The sequence below is a fragment of the Amblyomma americanum genome, chromosome 2 (genome assembly GCF_052857255.1).
Source record: "Amblyomma americanum isolate KBUSLIRL-KWMA chromosome 2, ASM5285725v1, whole genome shotgun sequence".
Classification (NCBI taxonomy): Eukaryota; Metazoa; Arthropoda; class Arachnida; order Ixodida; family Ixodidae; genus Amblyomma; species Amblyomma americanum.
The window spans coordinates 66,960,090-66,984,736 of NC_135498.1; the positions used below are offsets into that span (position 1 = coordinate 66,960,090).

At 48.6% G+C, this 24,647-nt stretch overlaps 1 protein-coding gene across 3 annotated transcripts in view; it reads right to left on the reverse strand.

The window, feature by feature from the left end:
* LOC144121350 (protein strawberry notch homolog 1-like) overlaps positions 1-24,647 on the reverse strand; it is a 55,298-nt gene that overhangs the window by 2,798 nt on the left and 27,853 nt on the right. For all 3 annotated transcript variants that reach the window (XM_077654535.1, XM_077654537.1, XM_077654536.1), the window contains exons 14-26: positions 22,551-22,903; positions 20,499-20,591; positions 20,021-20,193; positions 18,107-18,238; positions 17,889-18,024; positions 17,660-17,772; positions 14,394-14,465; positions 14,218-14,320; positions 13,293-13,367; positions 12,379-12,713; positions 8,431-8,586; positions 8,271-8,347; positions 1,657-1,856 (exon numbers count right to left, since the gene is read on the reverse strand). In XM_077654535.1, the coding sequence (XP_077510661.1) occupies positions 1,657-1,856; positions 8,271-8,347; positions 8,431-8,586; positions 12,379-12,713; positions 13,293-13,367; positions 14,218-14,320; positions 14,394-14,465; positions 17,660-17,772; positions 17,889-18,024; positions 18,107-18,238; positions 20,021-20,193; positions 20,499-20,591; positions 22,551-22,903 (2,018 nt within the window). The remainder of the gene's footprint in view (positions 1-1,656; positions 1,857-8,270; positions 8,348-8,430; positions 8,587-12,378; positions 12,714-13,292; positions 13,368-14,217; positions 14,321-14,393; positions 14,466-17,659; positions 17,773-17,888; positions 18,025-18,106; positions 18,239-20,020; positions 20,194-20,498; positions 20,592-22,550; positions 22,904-24,647) is intronic.

Consider the following 24,647-nt stretch of genomic DNA (forward strand, 5'->3'; position numbering starts at 1 on the left):
GAGGGACACTACAGCACGGCCAACTAAAAGTGTCGTATTCACACTATTTACAGCATACACAATGCAGTAAGAGATGTGTATGCAAGCTTACTGCGTACGCCCAACTAAAAGTGTCTATTGGCAGAGAAGTAGCATGCTGCAACATCGAGTGCTGACGCTACTTCACATGCACTTGGTGGTGGCATAGGCTCGTCGTCGCCGTCAGACTCATCATTGTCGGCTACTCTCACTGCACGTGAGCCCTGTGGCGCCTGCTGACAGCATGCAGCAAGGGCTCCAATGTCTCCATACTGCTGTCCACATAGCTCACGACACGAACAAAAAACATGCCCGCAGAGGCCAAACTGCCAAACTGGCCGAAATCCGTTCTGTACACAATGTGATCGCGACCCAGCGACCATGGCACAACGAAAACCTGGAATGGCTTGCGCCGAACCATCAGTGGCGCGGGCAAGTGCTCTGGCCGCAAAAACCTGCTAGGCCTGCACCGGAGCGTGGGCTCCGCCAGCCTTGTGCACTCGGCCCTTTTTTTCTTTTCCATTGTTTTACATCTCTAGTAAATTTGCAGCGCGTTTTACTCGCTGTGGGCCAACTTCTATCTACGAGGAGTGGTGTCAGCCAGGGGATCCTAGTTCATTGCAGATGCCGACTTGTTCGAACTATCGCGAGGTTTCCCCATTGAAATTACACAGGGCTGTGCCGGGATCCAGGCATGACAGTTCGAATTAACAGAGTTTGAATTCACGAGCTTTTACTGCACCTAGCCTATCCAGAATTCTGACAACATGGTGACGTGCAGGGAAGTTGCATCTGATCTCAATCCTCCATTGTGTCGTTTTTGCAAACAAAAAAAAATCTTTTTTTGTTTAAGAAAACAAATATTGCAAGTAAAATAAGCTTGTGAGCGCTTGTTTTTTATTACATTTCATTCCGAGCTTTTGAAGTTGCTAATGGCGAGGCTATACACTGGGCCAGTGAAGTGTGCTCCGTAACGCACTCCAATCGGAGTGCACTCTTCTGCGAGTAACACTCCACTTACGCTGCTTGATTATGCCAGAGTACACACGGCACTTGCGCTTATAGAGTTTACTGCAACTATAAGTGACACCACCTTGCCGTTGAGAGCACCGCAAGCCATGCTGCAGGAAATGCTGTAAACAGTGCATGCATGCACGCACAAACGCACGCATGAACACACACACGCATGCACTCTTTTGCTTCTCTTTATTTCTCATCTGGGCACTCTGAAATGTCCACCTGTTAAAAAGAGCACGACCACGAGATGATCATCATCAGCCCAAAAGAGATGCAACGGTGCAAATGCAATGCCATTAGCTGGAGACAAATGCAAATCAAAGGCTTCCTGCCTTTCATACTTCCACACAGCCCTCCTGACTAGCCTCGTAAAAAAGAACTGCCAATGATCCTGTAGTTTTGGATACCGGCATGACGGACACACCCCAATTTACTGTAAGTTTGCTCCTGTGCTATCTACTACTTGCCCTGGAAAGCGACCACCAGCTCAAGTGAGCACGGTAAATGGTGCTCAATTGAAATTTTCAATATGGGAACCGATATACATAACAATCTTTTTATACCCCCAAAGCTCCATGCATGAAACTGTCGTGTCATGCTGTGTAAAAGTAAGGCACTGACCGACAATGCGCAGGTTGTCCTCCGTCTTGAGGCGCACCACCTGCAGCTTGGAGGAACTGCTGTGGCCATGTATGGAGCTGAGCACGCTCTCCACCTTGGCCCAGACGGCCAGCACTGATCCGCTGAGCACATGGTATGTGCGCCGCCTCAGCCCTACCTCGCACGCCAGGCCCATGTTCTTCTTGCGGCAGCTGCTGTACCTGTTTCCACAAGCACACATTCGCCAGTCACACATGCTCAGCATCAAGATTTTGCATGCACCACACTCGGCCCCATTCGAAACAGACAAGAAACACCTGATGTGGTCCTGATGGATGCAAAACTCTGTGTGCCATTCATTTTGAGCGATAAAAACATGATGAATTCCTACAGTGATAAAGACAACAGATCCAACCTCACCTTGGGTCACCTACTTAGTGCTTGGGAGCACTATCAGACCATTCATTTTGATAACTTGCATAATTTTTTATTTCAGGTCAAGTGAAAAAACCTGCCTAAATATTACTACAACCTGTTTAATCAAGTCAATGTGCAGAAGCAAAGGCACGCAATCTTGTAAATGCATTCGTTCCGCATTACGACAAGGTCAGACAATGCAGACTCCCATCAAGGGAACAGTATGCAGAGTGACAAACTTGTTGCCACACTTTCCGTGTGCTTTGTAATGCTGTGGAATGCTGGAATTGCAATTCGTTAAATGAAGTTTCACCGACACTTGCAGCAGAATGCACTTGCAACAGAAGCACTCTGGAGACATCACCTCACTTGTTTCATGTTAGTAGGCACTATACAAATGATTCAAATGTAAAATAAAATGATCTTGAGAATGAGAATGCAGAAAGATATACAGTAAAACCTCATTAATTTGACCACCCATTTATTCGGACTACTGATAAAGCCCCAGTCAATGCCCATTAAGTACATATGGCACCTGCCAATTTGGACAGGCTCCCAACTGGAGGCCATGTCGCAGTATGAAAGACGCAGTGAGCAATCGTCCAAATATCCCGCATCATGTTAAATGTCAGTTCAGAGAGGTTCGCATGCACATCTGACATGCACACAACGGCATGTGTGAAGAGAATAGCCATCGGCAGCATCGTCCCAGTTGGATACTGATCTATGAAGACAGAATTCAGCTGCACGGGCGGCAAAGAGAGACGTTGTGCATATCGTATATACAAGGCGGCTATTAATCCCCACTATGAATTCCCCACCCCTAATCAACTGTGGCCTTGAGCCATTCGTGTAATAAAGGTTTTTTTCTGAAACTGAAACTGACAACATTTGGAGGGCCTCTCGCCAAGTGATTCTGCAGTTGCAATGTTTGGGTTTCCTTTTTCGGAGTTCCGCTCCAGACCATGGCGATGGCAGCTCGGATGCTAAATGGCGTATCAGTCTCATTTCCTCCTGCATCTCGCCATCATGGCGTCAACACATGCTTCCCTCGTTTCCACCCCGCGGTCCGTTTTCCTGAGCACCTAAACTGAGAGCTCATCATGCTCTGGTCACAGAGCTTCTTCACATGTGACGACGTCGTGTGCAAGGAGGCTTCGCTGCTATTGCGTTGCATCATGAAGAAAGCCACAGAGGCCATTACATTTTGGAGCAGACCTGTCTTGACAATCCTAACAGTGTGCATGTAGTGAAGCATCCAAAGAAACTGTGAAAAGTCGATCACTGCCATCCAGTTTCCATTGCTAAAGCAGCTAAACTTGCTAAGATGTAAACGGTTTTTGAGTTTTCTGGCGGCCATTCATTTATTTGGGCCTTTGGAATTCGGGACATACTATATTTACACGGTTGTTAAGTTGACCACCCATATCACATTTATGAATAATGAAAAAATACTTGGAGGTCGTTTAAGCTTCACCTTTAGTAATAGAATACAACAGCATTATCCTGCGGCTGCCACTATCCGCTGCCACGTGCGGGCCTGCTCGTGGGCACATTCCAAAACGAAAATGTATTAGTCACAGGACTACTTATCCACACTTGCGCCATATCGTCCTCACTAGCGCTGCCATCGTGATCGCTGCTGCAGTCCCACAGCACGTCGTTCGAACATCCTTGTTTAGCGAAATACCGCACTTCGCAAACAGCCACATCACATCGCGTGAAGCAGCTAAAAATTTTGCCTCGCTGCAGCTGCCACGCCTGTCTCACTCGCTGTGAACGTCGAACTTGTGCCTTGGCGCACAGTTGTTCGTTGCTTCGGCGTAAAGAACGACAGCAATCTTGAACGCAGCTTTGAACGAGCACCAGTCGCTTACCGGACCTGGAGCACAAGTGATGACTGAAGAAGCACTACTTTAAAACTTGAAATGCGGCTGGCAGTAGTGAAATGCATCAGAGCCAAAGAGAAACTGCGTGTGAGCGGCATCGGCTCTTCCGCCGGCTACTGACACTCCCTGGCACCGCTGCCGTTCCAAGTGGCGCACGATTGGAACAGCAGCCCTTCTATAAACTATCGACGCTTCCTTGAGCACCGAGTGTGCAGCAGAAAGTTAAAAAAAAAAAAACACTTGGAGGGCGCATATTAAGGGTAGAACGCAAATGAATTATTGGACCGTCGCTGCTTATCAGCAGCTCCGATCTGCAGCCACATGTGGGGAGTGGAGGGGGGGTGCCGGTTTGCTGTGGGGAGGGGGTGCAGGTTTCGCGCGTTGCCACAGCAGCTCCTCAAGGCCAGCACCAAGGGTGATGCAAAAATGCAACCACACTATAGACTGCCTGATATCTCATTTATCTCGTCTTTATTTATGGTGTCGTGATTTGGTTTCGAATGCAAGTCAACCACCACTTTGGATTTTCAAATTTTGAAAAATACCATATAAACTCATGTAAGGGCCGCACCCGTGTATGGGCAGCACCCTGTTTTCCAGAAGGAAATATTAGCAAAAAATAATATCCGTGTAAGGGCCGCACCCAAACTTTCCACAAGACCCACGCGGGAATAGCCTTCGAAATGCGCGCGCCGGGGCCTCCGCGATCACCTCCGGCTGCGATTAACTGTGCGCTTGATCGCGGAGGAAACGCATGTGCACAGGAGTTTCAAGGTGCTGCCCATGGATGGCGCCAGAGGCCGCAGCTCATGATCATCATCGCTAACTTTTTCCCCGCCACCAGCTCCCGCTATCCATATTGGCATCAGTATCACCAGCTCCAGCGTTTTGTGGCTGTCAAAGGCACGAGAGTTGTGGTTCATCGTAGTTGTGGCTTTCGCTTGTTGCCGCCGAGAGTTGCAGTTTTAGTAGTTTTAACACGATGGGCAAGTACCTTAACTGCTACACGGTTGGGAGTTTTCTGTCGAACACGGCAAGCACTCAGCGAGCAGGAAATTTGACGTGGCCGAGAAGTGCGTCCGACGACGGTGCAACCAAAAGGATGCATTGAGAAACACAAGCTGCAAAAAGCGCGCTTTCCGAGGCAAGCCTTGCAAGCTTCCCGAACTGGAAGAAGAGCTGCTCTGCTAAGTGATGGAAGTGACAGAACTAAGGCTACGCATTGACAGCGGACGTGCTGCGCGACTTTGTGGCATGAGCGTGCACCGGAGCACAGCACCATCTTGGAGTCTGAATACTCCGCAAGTGGCGATTAAACATAGAATAAATGCGCTGACTTCCTGATTGGTGTGTTTCTACTTAATTTTTTTTTCTTTGCAAATCGAGTGTATGGGCCGCACCCCGAAAATTGGCCCTCAAATCTGGAAGAAAAAAAAAAGTGCGGCCCTTACATGCCCGATAACCGATCATCGCTATATCTGAACTGCCATAAAAATGGCTGCCAAACACCTTTGTAGCTCCTGACTCAAGTTTTACACTTGCGCTGAAGAAGAGTAATTGCAGAACGCATGATTTTAGAAACAACGCGTTTATTTGTCACGTTTAACAAGCACCTCATGCGTTAGGTGCGCTAAAGTAATTTGAGATGGGCACTTCCTTGCGTGGCAGTTGCAGTTTCACTACTGCAGTGTGCTTTGCATCCAGCTGCTGTGCGTACACTGGCGGCAACCCTTTCGCGTGCATAAAGTCGATGAGTGATTCGATCTTACACAGCGCACTTTGCGCAGTCATCGGTGTCGAAGGTGGGCCAGTGTCATTTTCGTCGTCGCAGTCACTGCTGCCGTCGCACAACGCCGCACTCTGCCATGACGACACATGCTCGGCGATCGCCTCGTCGGTGACCTCCTCGAAGAACATACACTAGCCGACGGGTAATTCGGACTCCAATAATTCAGATTTGCAGGATATTTCGGGCCTCGATGAGGCACCGTCAGTCGCCCCAAAGAAGCGTATACATATTCGCGATGGATATTTCAAACTTCAAAAGTCTGAAAGTTCGATTGTTCGGACTTATTTCAGTCGCTTGCGGGCCAAAATCGGCCATCATATCGGCTTTTCGCCGGCGCAAAAGGAGCCATCTTGGATTCAGGGGATTTACGCTGAAGTTGGATTGGCTTGACATACTTTCGGTACCTCATTGTTGCCAGTAGAGGTCCCTGCGATCTCTGACACTCCGAGGTGGCAGCCGGATTGTCATCGCCGTCAACATGTTTTTGTCGCCGACATTGTCGCGGGCTGTTATTGCTTGTCCCATACATTGAAAATTGGTTGTTGGGGGAAGGAAATTGTGCAAGACCTATCTCACATCTCGGCGGGAAGGGATAAAGGAGGGACTGAGAGAAGAAAGGACAAGAGAGGTGCCATAATGGAGGGCTCCGGAATAATTTCGACCACTTAGGGATCTTTAACATCGCACAGCACACCGGCGCCTTAGCGCTTCGGCTCCATGGAACCGCGGCCTCCGCGGTCGGGTTACAACCCGGGTACTCCGGATCAGTATCCGAGCACCCTAACCACTGAGCCACCGCAACGGGTCTCATGCGTTCGCCATTTGCTGTTTCGTCATTTGGGTGTCTCGGACCGCGTCGACCGAGTGGCGCTCAGTCTTCCCGAAGTTACATCCGTTCGCCGTTTTGTTACTGCGTCCAGCGGTTCCGCCGCTTTGAACGAAAAGTGCCTTATCTTTGCCTGTGTTTGACGAGCGGTGTGGTGCACACTCGGGTTGGGACAACATGGCCCCGCAGGGTCCACCAAAGAAGCGTGGGAAGTATTCCAACTAAATGCAGTGACCTTGCTGTCTAGCGTGTACAGTAAAATACAACTTTGGCACAAATACACGCGCAACTTGTCGACAGAAAGAAAAAATTGCCGCAACGTAAAATCAGTGACATTTTTCATCCGATTTCATCTCAATAAAGTGATTTTCTTGTACTTCACAAATTTTTCGGACTGTTCGATTATTCGGACCATTTTTCGGGTCCCTTCGAGTCTGAAAAATCGGTCGGCGACTGTATACGGTTTTTTTCCATAGCCTCAATGTATAAGTTGATACTCTTAAGTCAACTTATCATTATAACCGATATATAGTTATATGTGGTATCGTTATAAGTGGACTGCACTGTACGGTATTTCCCAGTTCCACGCAGCCCGAATGAACGAGGTTTTGCTGTTAATACAGCCAATGCTATTCATGGGCATTTGCGGCCAGTATTGGCCCACTGATGGGCACATTCTGCGCACGGGTACAAAGGAACCACTGTTTCAATGCCTCTTCAATGTCAGCATACAAAGGGTCCCTAACCCTTTCCCGGTGGTCAGCATGATCGCTGGCTCCAGCCTTCATGATCGTCGCGCTACCCGTTTTCAAAATCGTCGATATCGTCGACTGCACAAGCCCATGCTTCTTGACAAGCGCACTCACTTTGAAGCCACTGCGAGAGTCCTCCAAAAATCGTTGCCCCCCTCTCTTTCCCGCCGTGCTCCTTTCGTAGCGCAGGCGACGCGGGCGACACACGGAGCAACTGGCGCAGTCTTGAAGAGCTTATGCCAACTCGCGATGCTCGCTCTCCGTGGCTTTCGTAATCGGCGCGCACGGGAAAAATGGCGGCAGGCACGGCGAACTCGCGTATCCGGAGTTTTCACCCCAACTCGACATCATTCAAGAGAACTTTGCACCGCGAATGTCATGCTCAGCACGAAAAACGATGTCCAGACGGATAAAATTCTGATTGCTGTATTTGATATTCAGTCACAAACATATCGTTATATATGTTTTTTTTTCTTTATAGCCTCAACGCATAAGCTGATACTCTTAAGTCAACTTATCGTTATAAGTGGACTGCACTGTACGGTATTTCCCAGTTCCACGCAGCCAGAATTAACGAGGTTTTGCTGTTAATACAGCCAATGCTATTCAAAGCTCACCATAGGCCACCAACAGATTCTGCCGTTTAGTGTGTCCAGGTACTGAATGTGCCTTGCGATTGTCTTGGCTTGCAGTAATGGGCTGCACTAATGAAACTGTGGCAAAAGCTTTATTTTTAGAAAACGACCTTGCAAGAGTGCTTTTAAGTACATTTTCCTTTTACTTTGCAAGGTGCAGTGCATTCACAACATGACAACAAAACTGTTCACAGAGTTTCCCAAACTAGGATGCCTCCTTTTCCACCATAAGGGACATGGTCACCCATTGCGGATCAACGTTCAAACAATGGGTGTGGGTATTGATATTCCTGCATTGTCAGGTGAATGGAGCATGCAGCAACTTACCAGTAAACGTGGCTACATGTTGTTTCAGAAGAATCGTACTGTTCCTTCCAATGTGGCTGAGCTTCATCTGGAGTGACCTGCAAGGCATATTCCAGCACGCCATGTAAGCAAAGCCCAGACACCGATGCCAGAGTGGTAACAGAAAGGAGCACATGCTCACCTTTTTGTACTTGCTCTTCAACTCTGTGAGGCTCTCCTGTCGAACCTGGAGGCCCGTGTTTGGCCTGTACAGGCGGAAGAACTTATCCTTCTTCTCCTTTGACCGCCTAGCTTGGTCCGCGACAGCTAGCACAGCCGTCTTTTTGCCATTGCGCACCTGCATACAGCCACGTGCCACGTCAAGAAGCTTTTCTCTCTCTCTCTCATGTTCACACACACACAACCAATGAAGCAACAAACCAGCTGAAAATGTGAAGCACCAAGCCGAAAATCCCTGTCTTCAACAATTCCTTCAGCCTCGCTTTAGAGTAAAAGCTCACACCAGAACTCACTAACTCATCCCTAAGTACTGAAGAGAGTGTTTACTAAGGAAATTCCCACCGCAACGCGGGGCGAACTTTTCCCTGTAGTGAACAACATGACTTCAAAAAAAAAAAAAAAAAAAAAAAGAGCGGGAAGGGACCGTGGACAAAATTGGAGGAGGATTTATGGACCCCTCTCAATTAGAGAAGCCTTGCCACAGTAGATGCTGCGACTGTTGCACTCTGCTGCCAGAAGCCGCAAGTTCTGCCCACTAGACCACCCACACGCGTGCCACTGACATAGGCTGGGAGAGGTCCATCCCTGCAAACATGCCACGAGTCTTGTGGCCACAGGCCAGTGTTTCATGAGAGAGGTACATGAGGGCACGAAGGGAATCCTTACACCCAAAAATGACAATCCTGCTCATACTCGATAACCACGAGATAGATGACCAATTCTAGCCAGGGAGTTTGATGGGCCTTGCGCGGGCAAAGCAGACCCAGCTAGACCCCTGCGAAGCTTGCCGAGTTTCGGTCTCGGGAGTCAGCACAAGTGGGATAACCTGCTGTTCAAACCTGCCATCACTGAAGCATCAGTGAGACTGCACCTGTAACCAGCTGCTGGGCAGCCGTGCTTCCCATTACAGAAGTCCCTAGCTGGCTAGCCAGCCCATTTTTGGCATCAGTAACAAGTGTAATAATACAGTAGAATCCCACTGTGGAATAACTGTACATAATTGTCAGATGCTTTTAGCGCCCACTTTCACCGCGCCACAGGTGACCTTGGCACCCGAATGGAAGAGAACACCGAAGCGGACCCAAACGAACTTTGGCGAAGCTTTTAGCCTGCCTCGTGCTACGTGCTGCGCTGCCGCAGGAGCAGCGCCTGCCCCAACCATAGCATCTTCATGGTGTCGTGGTGGGCGAAGCTATCGTGCGGTGCGAAAGAGCCCAAATATTGCCCTGCAACCCACGAGGTGCAAGCGCAGTCCTGGTGGCACTTGATAAGCTAAGCATCAGTGCCACAACAATTGATGTCATTACGTATTGCATGCAAACCCTTGGTCCTGTGGTGCCATATATCAGTACAACCAGTAACCTGCTCTAGTTTGTTCTTCTTTATGTGGAGATCAGCGGAGGCAAGGACGGCGGTGCCCAATCGCGGCGAACGTCCCAGCGTCCTGTGTAGCACGTGTTGGTACCATCCCCTCTTCTTCGACATGTGGCGAGCGCTGGTCGCATGGGTTGCCATAATAAAAGGCGGCAAAGAAAGCCGGGCAGGCTATTGCTCATGACGAAAAGCTAAAGGAAACAAAAGTGGCTGATGAGGGACACTCCCCAAGCCTCACGTGTGGCTATCAGTACCTATGAACCAACCTAGATTGCAGTACGGCGTCTTTTTTAAAAATTTCTAGCAAGCACAACATGCTGCTCTAGAACTTGCAAGGCTTCATTGTTCTTGCAATCAGTAAGCATGCGCAGAATGTCTGATGCCCTGCTCATGAAAAACACAAAATCCAGGGACGCAACATATGGGGTGCTACTGTATGTAGCATTTGGGTGACTAGGTGCTGTATCCCTTCGCTCTCTTGAAGTAAAATGCAGAAAGAAATGTAGGTAAAATGCCTTGAAAGCTATTGCAAGTTCTCCATAGTACAGTAACCCCTCATTATAACGAAATCGCTTTACTTGAAATATCGCTTTATTCGAAATTTCTTCTGGTCCTGACCCAAACGCACGCATTTTAAGCCGCATTACTCGAAGTGCACGAAGTGCTTGGCCCGCTTAGAGCGAAGTGGCGATCGGAGGCATCATCGCCGAGTGATGGCGAGCCTTTTGCACATGCAGTGTCAAATTATTACCGCCAACGAATTAGTCTCATGCAGGCACAGAACAGGCCACAAAAGTACCAAACCTACGGCCGGTGACCAGCCTAGTAACGGGTACTAAGCGAGTGCCGAATGCCCCCAGCTGTTTGCAGCGAAGTCAATGGAAGCCGTCAAATTCCATGGTGCAGCGCGCTTGAATCGGTCGCAATAGCATCGCTGGTGTCCCCGTGATAGAATCCACACGAAAATAAAGTTTTCCTGATGCTTTGCAATGCCAGAAAACCGCGGTCTCTCGGGTGCCGAAAAGTGACCAAAGGACTGTGGGCAGACTTGTACCGTAGCATTCCATGGGGTGCGCTCAATGAGCAAAATTTTACCACTCTAAAGAGCACTTCTGGCATTGAAACAAGCCAAAAAGGACAAAAGAGGTGTCCCTCCGATTATGAGCCCATTCACACTAGCGAGCTGAGCTTTCGGCAACGACACCGACCGCAGACGCGCCGGGCAACGAACTGGGCTGCTCCCTGGCTGCCATAATTGTCGTTAAGCTTAACCGCTTCACATCAGCCAAAGCAGACGAAACTCTCGAAAGCACGCGAACAATGTCATTCCTGAGAGTTTTCGCTTCAAGCGAGAAGGCAACCCGCAGGTCGCACTTGCAAGTGTGAACAACGGTGTTGTCGAGCTGCTGCCTGGTCGCAAGCCCTTTGCCGTGTTTCCTCGACGCGAGGAGGGACGATGACTTTGGGGAAGCCGGTCTAAAAATTTGCTTGCTGCTCGCCATAATCAGCCTGCATCGCAGTAAAACACCGCCCCTAGCTTCGTTGCACTTTTGACAGTGCAAATCGACCGATAACGAAAACACGAAAAGTCCAAGCATCGCCGGCGGCGAGTCAGGCTGTCACAAATGGCAGGTCAAGGCAAGCACGGTGTTCCATGGCGATTTTCTCGAAACGGTCATGATTGATTTGCGCCATACGACTAAACATACGGTATAAATGGATGGTAGGGTCATTGAATTTTGTTCCTAGACATTTGTCAACGGTGCAAACGCGGCACTGCGCGAACACTGACACTCGGACCGTAGAATTGGCACATTCTTGTCGACAACAGTGCGTCCAAAACTCTTGCTCTGCAAACTTCATGGCTGCACACCTCGGGAAAAAAATCACCCAGTAATCATGCAAAGCCTCTACTGCAAAACCGTTCTGTTTTCAAGCCCGCGCTGCGTACCCAGAATGAGCGGCTAATAGTTTCCTGAGCACAACAAACACAACCTCAGACTTGAGCCATGGCATTTGCGGTGCTTTCCAGTGCGATACTCTTGTAGTCTTCCGTGGACCCCCCCCCCCCCCCCCTCCCAACCTTATAAAAGAGGCCACTGCCTTCAAAATACCCCCTAAATACCCCCATAAAAGTGGCCATTGCCCTCGCGATTCGAAATACCCCGATGGTCAAATGCATTGGCGGCGACCGCGGCCTCGTGCAATGCTTGGTCAGATTAGAGCAGGGGTTGCACGCGCCCGATGAGAACTTGAAACAGCCAAAGCTCACTGCCTTTTCTGCAATTGAATAAAGTATTGCTTCACTGAATAAACTGTATTTTTACTTCCTCGCAGTTTGCAGCACAATTAAAGCTCGACTGTTTTAGATTTTTTCGGGTGGTCGCATATACTGAATTACCGCTTATAAAGAATTTTTCCGCCATCCCACTGACTTCGCTATAACGAGGGATTACTGTATATTGTGGGAAGTGCTATCAATGCAAAGAGGAACTATAAAAGTAAAAAAAAAAAGAAAAAGTGGGCTCCTCCTCACCTGGTTGGAAAGATAGTATCCCTCTTCCTTTCCTGTCAACTCCTTCCAGATGTCCTGGGAAGCCTCGAAGGAGAGGCCGCGCTCCACGCCGACAGTGTGCAGTTCTGTTTTGGCCGTCCCAGTGGCGTGGTTGCGGATGAACTCGTCCACCTTGACGCGCCGTACGTTGTCGCCCGCTGTGCCCAGGTCCAGGATGCCCAGGTCATAGCGGCCAGTGCGCTTGGCCTCTGAGATGATGGCATCCAAGGTGTCCGTGAAGTACTTGAACAGGGCATTCTGCAGCTCCACCTCAATGCCCAGGATGCGGTTCAGAAACTTGCTCATGTTGTTGTAGTCTGGGTCAGTAAGAGAGGACAGTGAGACACTCTCACAAACAAAGAGGCACAAATGCAGTTCAACTTGGACACATGCAGATACAGAGAGAGAGAGACTTCAACAGCAAGAGCCCATGTAACAAGCATAGTACATTAACAAAGACACTTTAATAGCGTCGTCCTTGCTTCCTCTGTTTGGCACTGGTGGCCACTAAGGTATTATTTACATCGGATGGCCACCACGCTGCCATTCAAACGAATTTAAGAAGTAATTTGGGATGTGCAGATGAAATATGCGATCGCTACTGCAAGCACATCACTCGCATGTGGCGTTGCTCCTCTAGTGACAGCCATCATTTGCTGACAACTTTTTTTTTGCAATGGAGGCACAAACAGAATGCACGTGGATAAACGTCATTTGCTGGAAACTGTCAGAACTCTACACTGATATAGAAACTGTACCAAGTAAGCAGGGCCATTTGATGCACAAGCATACTATCAAGAATTCCGGATTAAAACTCATACACACGCAAGCATGAAAAATATAAAAGCAAAATGACGCCTGCAGCTTCAACTCCCAAGACAATCCAGTTCACTCACCTTTGTCGAGTGTCTGCATCTTGCTAAATTCATCTTCGTTAACCAAGCCTACGCCCACCAGCGCTTTTCGGCAATCTACACAAAGAAATGCACGAGAAAAGGGGGTGAACACTGCGGCTTCTTCGAAACAAAGCATGCCCTACAGAGCAAGGCACAAAAAACAGTCTGCAGCAAGTACACAGCACAAGCAGTGCCACCCCAGTTCAATGCAGTTCACCTCCACAACTCTAGAAGCCGGTTTGTATGGAAAATATGTGTACCAATGTCTACAAGGCTTAAAGAATGAAATTTCTGCCTGAATAAAACAAATTAGCATGCATGCACATGTGCTCACAGACAGATGGAATATGCTCAGAGAGAATCCCCCCCCCCCCCCCCCCCCCAAATTCCTTTTAAGCATTACGTAATGCCACCAACGATCATTGCAATCAATGAAGTGTTCTGACCTTGGATGGCCAAGGCCAGAGGCATAATAAAGTGTGCTGTCACAGCCATAATAATACAGAGCTCGCTTCTGCTCTATCTAGAGAAAATCAGGAGGTACTCAATACCTATACTTGCAAATGCCACTCGGATGCTCACATGCGACTCTAAGGAATCTCTATTATTTTGGCTGCACCTGTACATGCATTTTGGTCACCTATACATAGTTCCTATTCTACTAGCTCATGGTTAAGGAAGTATAGCGAACTGGTAAGGTATTAAAATTTCCCCCTTTTCATAACCATGCCTTCACATTGTGCGCAGCTCTAATGTTCAAGTTTTTCTGAGGTTGGCCCCTGAAATGCACAGAATTTGATGACCCCAAGGTACAATAAATTATCCGAAAGTTAAAACCACCAGCTAAGTGACATCACACAGTTTTCGCGTTCCCCCCTGCAGCAGCGTAAGTGGCAACTTCACAAAGCCAAACGCGTCAACCCACCGGCAAAGAAGTCCCCCTCGTAGTCCTCGGGCGGTGGAACTAGGGGCGGGACTTCCATCTCCATCAAGCCACGCATCATGGTTTCCAGGGCAGCTCGGCCATACTGGAAAAATGTCAACAACAACATGAGCTACATGCACACCCAGCAGACCTATACAACCTGACTGCGCACATACCTTGTTGTCAATGTTGAATCGTGAAAGGTCCCTAGACTCGCCAGCTCTCCTGTCACCATGGGTCAGTGCACCCTGTAGACAGCAAAATGGTTCAACCACGTGAACAGAAAAGTGGCCAGTAATAAAAAGTCCCGACACTGCACCACTCTTTCCTAATAAGGCCGTGATCCTCAAAATAAGTGAAGCCAAGGCATACAGCCAACATTAGCAGGTGCTATACGAGAAAGTTGTGCCCTGATAACAATTAAGAAATGCTCACACATAAGAAAACAGCAATCAATAGCAACACATATCAACTCCCCACAAATGTAAGCACAATTACAGCAGTCTTTTGTTCTACATTTCATTTGCCACAGTGTGCAGTTTGTACACACTCATGCATTTATTGTGCGTGCACACACATAGACCAGTTTACAGCAATTCGATTATCATATTGCACACAGATGGCCACCCACTCATCTAGAGTGCTTGAGGTGCATGCTCAACACTGTGTACACTTTCCACTGGCCTCTGTTTGCGACAGCCTATCTGTGAGCATGTCAGTGTGACAAATAACTTTCTCACGTTCAACTAGCTGCTAGTTGCGGTTTGCACCATCTGTTACCTGAGGCGCTGTGTCTAGCATTGAGTGAAAGAGGTGGTGCACGAAGGCTGTTGTGTCCCTAATACAAGAACTTGCCGACAGTTACCTCGCCTGTGCAACTCAACATTCTGCAGCAGCTGGTGGGAAATTCTTGCATCTCTGCTTCTGCGCCTCACACTCCACAATCCCGACTTTTCCATTACACCTCGGCTCGAGAGCCTTTGAAGAGAAGTGGTCATCCATGGCACACAGCAATAGTACAACTGATGCAAGTGCCACTGTCAGCTACTTCTATAGATTTTATTATAGAATACTCCTCATTCCATAATGTCACTTGTGGTGTGGCCAATCAGACTGCCCCGCGGCAAAAGCTGCAAGTAGTACCGTAAAAATCCGCGTATAATATGAGGTTTTTTCCCCATAATTAGCGTCCTAAATTTCTGCCTCGTACTATTTGCAGACCCGAACAAAAATTTTTGAAGTTGCTCGAAGTTTTGGTTTTGTTATTGCGGCGTGGCTACGGCTTGGCTTCGCTACTCTCGACAACGACGTCACGATGTCGTTTCTTTGTTGGTGATCAGATGGGTGTGCCGGGGGGTCGTGGTGTGCAATGTGCCTGTTGACAACGCATGTGCTCGCATGTAAGCCACGCTTCGTGGAGTGGATGTTTTTTTAAGAGCAAAATGTCAGGGTCTCGAAAACAGTACTCGGCTGCTTTCAAGCGAAAAGTGATTTTAGCTGCGGAGAACATCGGCAACAGTGCGGCCGGGAGGCAGTTTGGTGTCGTCGAGGGAAGCATTCAAGGATGGCGACGACAGGAAGAAGGCCTTTTCGCGTGCAGCGGAACGCGACGAAGCTTTCGCGGCCCGAAGCCCGACGAATGGCGCATTCCCAGAAATTGAACTTGGCCTGACTGAGTTCGTACGGCAACAGCGAGCCGCACATCTAGCTGTGAGTGTGGAGCTTATGCAGGCAAAAGCTAGAGAGCTTGCAAAAGAAAAAGGGATACCACCCTCTGCCTTCAAAGCGAGCAAGCACTGGATCCATCGCTACATGTGCCATGCAGGCTTTTCACTAGGCTGGCGGACCTCGATTTCACAGAAGCTGCCTGAAGCGTTCGAAGAGCTGCTTGTGAGTTTTCAGCGCCATGTTATTTTTTTGCGAAGTCAAAGAACATTCTGTTAGACCAAATAGGCAATGCCGATCAGACACAGTTTTACCTGGACATGCCATCGCCCCTCACCGTGCACGAGAAGGGGTCTAAACAAGTTAGTGTCCGGTCTACTGGCAACGAGAAGACGCGAGTTACAGTCATCGTGCACGGCAGATGGCTGCAAGCTCCCCCGTTACGCGATCTTCAAGAGGAAAACAATGCCGAAAGGTGAGGAGCTGCTGAAAAATGTCATTGTGACACGTCATGAGAAAGGGTGGATGAATGAGCATCTGGTCTTGGACTGGGTAAAGTCCGTGTGGTGTAGGCGACGTGGTGCACTGTTGTCTCTGCCGTCCGTCCTTGTGCTGGGTGTGTTTCGTTGCCATTTGGCCGACTCGGTGAGGAGGCTGCTACGCGACTGCGGCACTGAACTCGTCATTCCGGGTGGGATGACGTCACAACTACAGCCCCTTGATGCTTGTGTAAACAAACCCTTGAAGGAGGCAGTCAAGCGTTGCTACGCAGAGTGGATGAGCTCAGGTGAGCCTGCAGTGACGCCAACCGAGCGGCTGAAGCGGGCTTCGCCACGCCGTGCCACTCTGTGCAAGCCACGCTGTGCAAATGGATCGTGGACGCATAAGTGGCCATCCCAGAAGATCCTGTGCATCGTTCTTTTAAGAAGTGCGTTATCTTGAACGCCCTCAATGGCACGGAAGATGTGTACATTTGGGATGATTTATCAATAAAGAAATGTCTGAAGAAAGCAGTGCTGAAGATGAAAGTGATTTAAGTGAAGCGCGGGATATGATTTGAATAAATGTCCTCTCTGAGCTTTCGTCACTCGTATTATACGTGGGCAATTTTTTTTTTTTTCCATTTCGTGTCTCTAAATCCTTACCTCGCATTAGATTCGGGTTCGTATTATACGCGGGTTTTTACGGTAGTTAGTGCCGCTGCACATGCCCCTGCTGCTGCAGTTAAAAATCGTGGCATGATTCCACTTGTTCCTGCTGTTATGAACCTGCTTCGGGCAGTGAAAGGCATGTGCAGAAACTGGCAACCACTCGAGCATGAAACTGCAAGTGGCAACACCCTGCACGTGTTCACAGACAGGCTATCGCTAACCATGAGGCCAACAGCAGCTGCCGCTGCAGCCCCGTAGAGCATGCTGTTTGAGCACCCCAGACAAATGTACTAAATCCAGCATGGTCGAGCCACAGTCTAAAATATCCCCCTCCTATATAACATCTATTAACAAGCAGCTCTTACTGACACTGCAATTCAGCACAATAATTCTAAGCTGCACTTGCAAGATAGATTTATGCAGAATTTCTGGTGGCCCCTGTAAGCACGAACAACCAAAGCAAAGCAACATAAAACAAAACCTCATTCAAAAACCCAGTTCATAGTTTTGTAAATGCACAGTGACTGAATCTTTCCAAGAAACCAAAGAGGCCTAAAAGCATGCAGTCCAATAAAGCTGGACTGAATTTTCAGAAGGATGTAACACTTCCCAGGAAGAAGCCTTACCAAGCTTTCAAGGCGCTTGGCCACGATGGAGGCAAATCGTCTTTCACCCGCCAAGTCCGAAATGAGGAACATGTACTCTGGGGCATTCACCTGGTTTGACCGGTGTGTTCGTCCTGCCAGGATGAAGTAAGGACTAGCAATCAGGCTCTTTTTGTTTCCATTTTTTTCTCCTGCCATCAGAGAGCAATGCACGCTACAGGATAGCAAGAACAGTGCGTAGTGGTCATACCGAACTGCTGCACTGCCCGGTCAGCACTCCAGGGCAGCTCAAGGGTGATGTGGACCCTGCGAGCTTGGTTCTTTGCTCTCCTGTCCGACTGCAGCGATATGCCGGAGCTCGCTGCCTCGGAAATGATGGCAATATGCTGCAAAAACAAGTAAAGGTCCCTTCCTCACTCGGCATTTACAATGTACACCAGTCGCACAGAGCGAAGAAGATGCGCCTACCTTCTCGCCGTCCATGAACCTCTGTTTCTCCGTGAGGTTGAGAGTCTCCAACGGCACGTCGACTTCAGATCGAGACTCGTACTGGATGGTGCCGTTGTCCGTGCTCACCACACGCCCCTTCCTGCCTGTCATCTGCAACACAGAGAATACCAGTCAGCAGCTTGCATCGCAACATGAAATGCCCACATCTGTTAACATCACTATGCACATCTGCCACAAGCATGTTGTCCCTGTTTCAGAAAGCACTTCTCTGTCTCTACAGAAATGAACACAAAGCATCATTAAAGCCTGTGTGCTCAAAAGCCTCCCTGATAATTACACATATTTCTTAATAAAATTACCAGAGCAATGATGCACATCCGATATGGTTAATGATTGAGAGAAGCAAGTGTGTTGGCACTGAAGTAATCTACAAAATGTGAGAGCTGAATGGCGATGACACACGCACTCATTTCGGTTTTTGTGCAACCAAAAACATCACCTACCACACCCCGCTAATTTCCATGCCAAGATGTCCTCAGCCCTGCAAGCTCTGCTCGCAAGCGAATCAACCATGCCACACACCATTTGGTACGACGATTGCCTTGTTGCAGGTCTTATTATCGATGGCACCCTGCCGCCCCGAAGTCAATGCGCGCTTCTCTCAGTTCCGTCCGTGTCATATTTCAGTTCTTCCAGCGCGCCGAAATTCTGCGCTCGTTACGTGCTGTTTGCCGTTTGTGAGGTGAGGCCCCCTCATATGCAACGCTACATGCAAAGAAGCTCCAGCACTACTGTTTCGGACGCTGAATGCAGCTGCAGAGACCCTTACCACTGTGGAGCAGTTCTGCGTCCGCCTTTCCCGATAGTGTGCACGAATTAAAGCAACTGACGGAACAGCGAGGAATTGCTGTTGTCAAGCAGCTTTCATCTTAAAAGATAACAATTGCTCAGGTTCCAACCTAGTAAATTTTGCTTTCATGCGAACAATTTTTGGCTGCTTTGAGGGGCCATTCGATAACTTGACATTCAAGTAATTCGGATATTTTTTTCATTCCCATGAAGTCCGAATAACCTCAATATAATGAACATGAAGATTACAAATTATTGCCACATCGCACTCTTCCAAAGCACTTTTAAAAAACAAATTTTTACTTTGCACATCAAACGTGGTAGGCCCTAAAATGGATACATCGAACTCCCTAGTCTCAAGTGGTGGCCACTTGGATGGCTGGCAGCAGACTTTGCCACACTGCACTAGTGCCTGGTCCTGACGCATCGAGCAATGTTCACGCTTTTACCTTACACTCACTCACAGCACAACGGAAGACACAGCACCATGGAGGGTTGGTAGTCACACAACCCCCCGAAAGCAGCCGCGTGGACAGTTGCAGACTTACAGTAACCATCCTGCGCTCATGCAGGCTGTCACGGAGGTGGTGAAAACAGTGTCAGCTTTCACTCTGACGTACCATATTTCATGCAACAGGGCTGTAATGCAGGGAAGCCACCATAACTTGGCCTGCCACTGTTGGCCGTTGGCAGTGCTGTGCAAGTCAACCTAACTGGCATTCGATTTTTTGCAGCCTCCAGAATCACTGCAAATGCCCTTGAAACTGAGATAAAACTGTGGAAAAGGTCTTCCCATTTCTCTAGCAAGGAGAGCATGAGTTGCCGTCCTTTCACTGATTAAGGTGCAGTGCTCTTGCAGGCGTATTTGACAAAAATCTGTATTACAAATTTCGGCAATGCTGAACTATTTTATGATTTTTTAACTTCTTCATAATTACAAGGGTTTTTTTCGGCTTGTTTTTGCTTGCTGTGGTGCCAAATGGCACATTCACTTGCTATAAGGCCCCAACTGCGGCAGTGTCACCACCACTGAGCATGACAGCGAACATAACTGAACATGCTTTCCGGCTGTGCTGCGCTCACCTCAGCAACGTTCTCGGGCCCGCCGAGCTCGTCGATGAGTTGGTCCAAGGTGTTGGGAGGTAGCTTCTCTCCGAGCTTCTCCAGCCGATCCAGTAGCTCCTGCTTCATGCCTGCTGCTTTCTTCTCACTGTCCACAGTGGGTGCACTCCGGACAACTGGCTGCGGAACGGTGCCTGCCACAAGATGGGTACAGACACTCAGCACACTGCAGACAACTGCATACAGGCCCCTGCACAAGCCTTCTCGATTCTCTGCCTTTGTGAACTGAAAGATGCACTAGGCAAACTAAGACGCAGACCTTCCCTATACCCAATGGCCAGCACCTGTCAGGTACCAAGGCTTTACTGTACGCACACGTGCTATTTACAACACCCTGGTAGCAGGGAGTAACCATGAGTACAAGTGCAATGCGATAAGCCACAGAAAACATGAAATTTTGCATCACACCTGCACCAAACAAACATTGCTGTCCACTTACCGTTCCCCATGGGCTTCTCGTTCTTTTTCTTCTTTTTGGCTTTTAGCTTTTTATTTTTGCCTTTAGATTTGTTCTTACGACTTGCCCAGGGATCTGAAAAAAAAAAAAAAAAAGGCCACAGAGGGGGAGTTAAAACAATACCAAAAATCTAAAGGAGACTGCCACGCTTGCACAAAAAAGCTCAAAATTCATTCTTGCCACCCCCCACTTTTGTTCCCGAATCGTTTGTTCCCGAGCTGACAGTATGTGACCCTTCTCAAAAAAGCCCTGGTAGAATAACATCTTATCATGACTCCGAAATGTCCCCATAAGCATGGCAAGAACCTGCAAAATTCCATCATATGTTCACATGGCAACTGACAGCGCCAGGGATCCCATATAATTACACCCAATTTTCTAGTAATACAACTGAGCCACTCATTATGAACGCTGACTTAGTACAAAGGAAGACTATGTGGCAGCTACAATGCACCACATCATGACTATGGCACCAAGTGTCAGATAGAATGAACGCCTGCGGACACGGGACCGAGTTACAATGTACATTGCAGACACTTACACCTGTATGCGGAAGCATGCTTTGTGGCCATGGTCCCATCGGAGTTGCACATAAGCATATAAAACCTGACAGCTTATGCTTTTCAAGAAAACTATGAAAAGGACGCTGGTTACAAGAATGGAAGAGTGTGTGTGTGTGTGTGTGTGTGTGTGTGTGTGTGGGGGGGGGGGGGGGGGGCCTTAGACAAGTGCAGAGTCGTAGCTTTCATATATGCCACGGTCACTACGAGACTTGCTGGCCTAAGGAATGTAATCACGGCTGGTGGAGGGGCACATTCATGTTTATGGTGGGCCATAAAGGAAGAGATCTTATCGTGCTTGCCAGGAGCCGCAATCTCACCCAATGCTGCAGCGTGTCCTCTGGCCACATCAAGTATCATTTCTGCTATACGCAACAATAACCGATTTCTTCAAAACCAGGAGCTGGGGGGAAAAGAAAAGTGACGGACGATGATACGAGCTGACGCGGCGAAGCTGCGACAGCAGGGTGCCTATGCCTTTCACTTTACATTAGTTGCTCTCCTAATGCGCTTCTAATTTGAGTTCGCTACCATTTTTTCGTTCCTCTGATGCGTGGGCTTTTGGCGAGTGGCAGCCTTTGAGGGGGTTTTGAAAGCTGTTCTCATACGCTGATGCTGCAATTTTGTGGAATGAGCCCATTGCTTTTAATGCAGTACAAGCATGTGAGCATACGTTGTCCAATCTGTGCAGTTGCGCCGTGTGGCAGCTCGTTTTAGCTGTTTGCCACGGTGATAGCTGCATCCCACAAAGGCACTTTTGCGCTGCGTCTACGCTAAACTTGCAAGTGGCTTTTTTTTTTTGGCCCTTTGGGCCAAAATTTGGTCCTTGCTAAGACTAAGCATAGGCAGCACTGAGCATTTTCTAAGTGGGCTATCCATTGTCGCCACATCAGCACGCAGTATCGGCATGCTCTTCACTGAAATTGAAAGGCTGCTGCCTGTGACCACTCAGCAAGGATGGCGCCTTGTCGAAAACTAAGCATTGTAGGATGCAGAGATGACCATGTCTATGTATAAAATTCAAGACTGGCTGACATATACACATTAACTAAGAGCGACCGTAGATACTTAATAGCCCTAAATGCATGCCTCGAGATGACAATCGGCATGTTGACTGCAATGTGCACACTGCTTGTGTTGCTTTCTAGCCAAGGATGAGACTGACAGCAATGTAAAAATGCACCAACCAGTGCCAAAACTTCGTCGGGCCTATGGTGACTCCTGCACATCCATGTAAAAAGTGCACTGTGAAATTTGCATTACGCAAGTCCAGTCTGTTCTTTCTAGTCTACTTAGTATGAACATCGGGATGTAATGAATGAATGGGCATGAGGGTCATGTTCGTTATAAGCGGGCTTAACAGTACTTTACTGAAGTCAAGGGTTTTCGAAACAAAGGAGGGGGGAGGGCGGGAGCACCATTTCCCAGAACCCCAGATTGTAGCAGCAGCAGCTAGAGTGTCCAGGGAGCTTACCGTCACTGTCCGAGTCATCGCCGAAGGGGTTGAAGTCGTCCTCTGCGTCCGATTCGACAGCCGAGCTGGCCTCGGACTCTTCTGCAGCCGAACTGGACACAGACGGCTCAAAGTCGCTCTCTGGCTCGCTCTTGATGTCCACATCGCTTTCATCTGCTGAGGAAGCTTCCCTGTAGCGCTTTACCCCCTGCCGAGCCTGTCGAGCACTTTTCCGCTTGTGTCCCCCCGTCGAAGACGACGGGGGCGGCGAGGGGCTCAGCTCCTCTACAATGCCACCCAGCCCCAGAAGCTTCAGAGTCTTCTTGCGGTTGGGTGCCGGGAAGTGCTTCTCAATCAGAGTCTGCAGGACTCCCCTGCAGCAGAGCAAAGGCAGGCAGTGAGGCTGTGGCCCACAGTGTGCTGCTCTATTTATTACTGCCCCTGACAACGTGCATCTAAAATCCATTCTTTGTGAAGAATACCACTAACTGAGAGGCAAGATCTATCCAAGAATGCTTAAGGAAACACACACAAAAAAAAACAACAACTGACAATTATGCATTTCACCACAGAAGATAAAAAAAAAAAGGAGCCATGGCATACTTAGGATTGCAACTATGCAGCCAAGACTAATATGGGTAATTAACATCCACTGCATAACACATTCTGCACAGAAGATGCAGGATTCCTTTTGCACAAAGCGATGTCTGCATGCTAAATCCAACGCAACCACATTATAAAAGTTTACCCAGCAAAACTTCCAACACTGGTTGAGATTCACAGATAGCAGACAAAGAAGGTAGAAAGCATGTGTGCTCCATGTCTGAACAGATGCTACTTTTTGTCACTGCCACTCCTTCATGCCCCCTCCCTTTTATATTTTATTTTGCCAGAGATCCCCACCTTGGCTCTTATCTTAACACAAGCAGCTTCAACCATGCCACTGCCCGTACAGGTCAGCCTTCCTGTAAGCATTTCATCATTTTCTCACCTTCAGCAGACCTTTCAACAGCTGGTGCACGGAAAAACTACATTCCAACAAACACTTAGTAGTAGAACCCCTTTGTTACGTTCCTCACTGCTGCGTTTTCCCGGTTGTTACGTCGTTTTCATGTGGTCCCGGCATAGCTCCCATAGGATTCAATGTACAGTAAAACCTCGTTAATTCGAAATCGCTTAATTCGAACTTCCGGTTAATTCGAACTGACGGCCGGGTCCCGGCAAAGCCCTGTGTATTTCAATGGGTCAAAACTCCCGATAATTCGAATATGCCGGTATCCACGTCGGTTAATTTGAACTAGGCGCCGATGGCTCGCATTGCTCCTCGCATATAGAAGTCACCTCGTAGCAAATATAATACGCTGAAAATTTTAAAAAATGCAGAATGATGAGAAAAAAAATAAGCCAGCACGCATGTCAGCACGCACGAGGTGAGACGTGAATTTCGTTGCCCGAACCAACCCTCCGGTGCATGCCGTAGCAGGTTTTCGCTGCCGGAGCGTCGAAGCATTGGCTTGTCTATTTTTGGCTGACGCGCGGTCACGCGGGTAGCCACCCTACCGCGGGCGCCGCCTATGCTCCGGCTACGGTGGCTCCGGCGCAAGCCGTTGCAGCAGGTCAACTAAAGGACTACCTTGCCGATTACTCGCTCAGCGATGTGTTCAATACAGATGAAACCGCGCTTTATTTTAAGTTGCTGCCGAACAAGACTGTCAGTTACAAAGGCGACAAGTGTTCAGGCGGGAAGAGAAGCAAGGAAAGAGTGACGGTGTTGGTGTGCGCAAACGCGACTGGCACGGAACGGTGCCGCTTGCTAGTTATAGGCAAAGCAGCGAAGCCTCGCTGCTTTAAAGGGCTAAAAACTCTCCCTGTTGATTATACTTTCAACAGAAAGTCGTGGATGACGCGAGCAATTTTCACGGATTGGCTGCGCACACTCGACAGGAAGTTTGCGGCACAGAACAGGAATGTTCTGTTGTTCGTCGACAACTGTTCAGCCCATTGCGACATCAGCGGACTGAAGGCGATCCGTCTGGCATTTCTGCCGAAAAACACTATGGCTGTGCTGCAGCCTATGGACCTTGGGGTTATTAAAAACCTCAAAACACTGTACAGGCA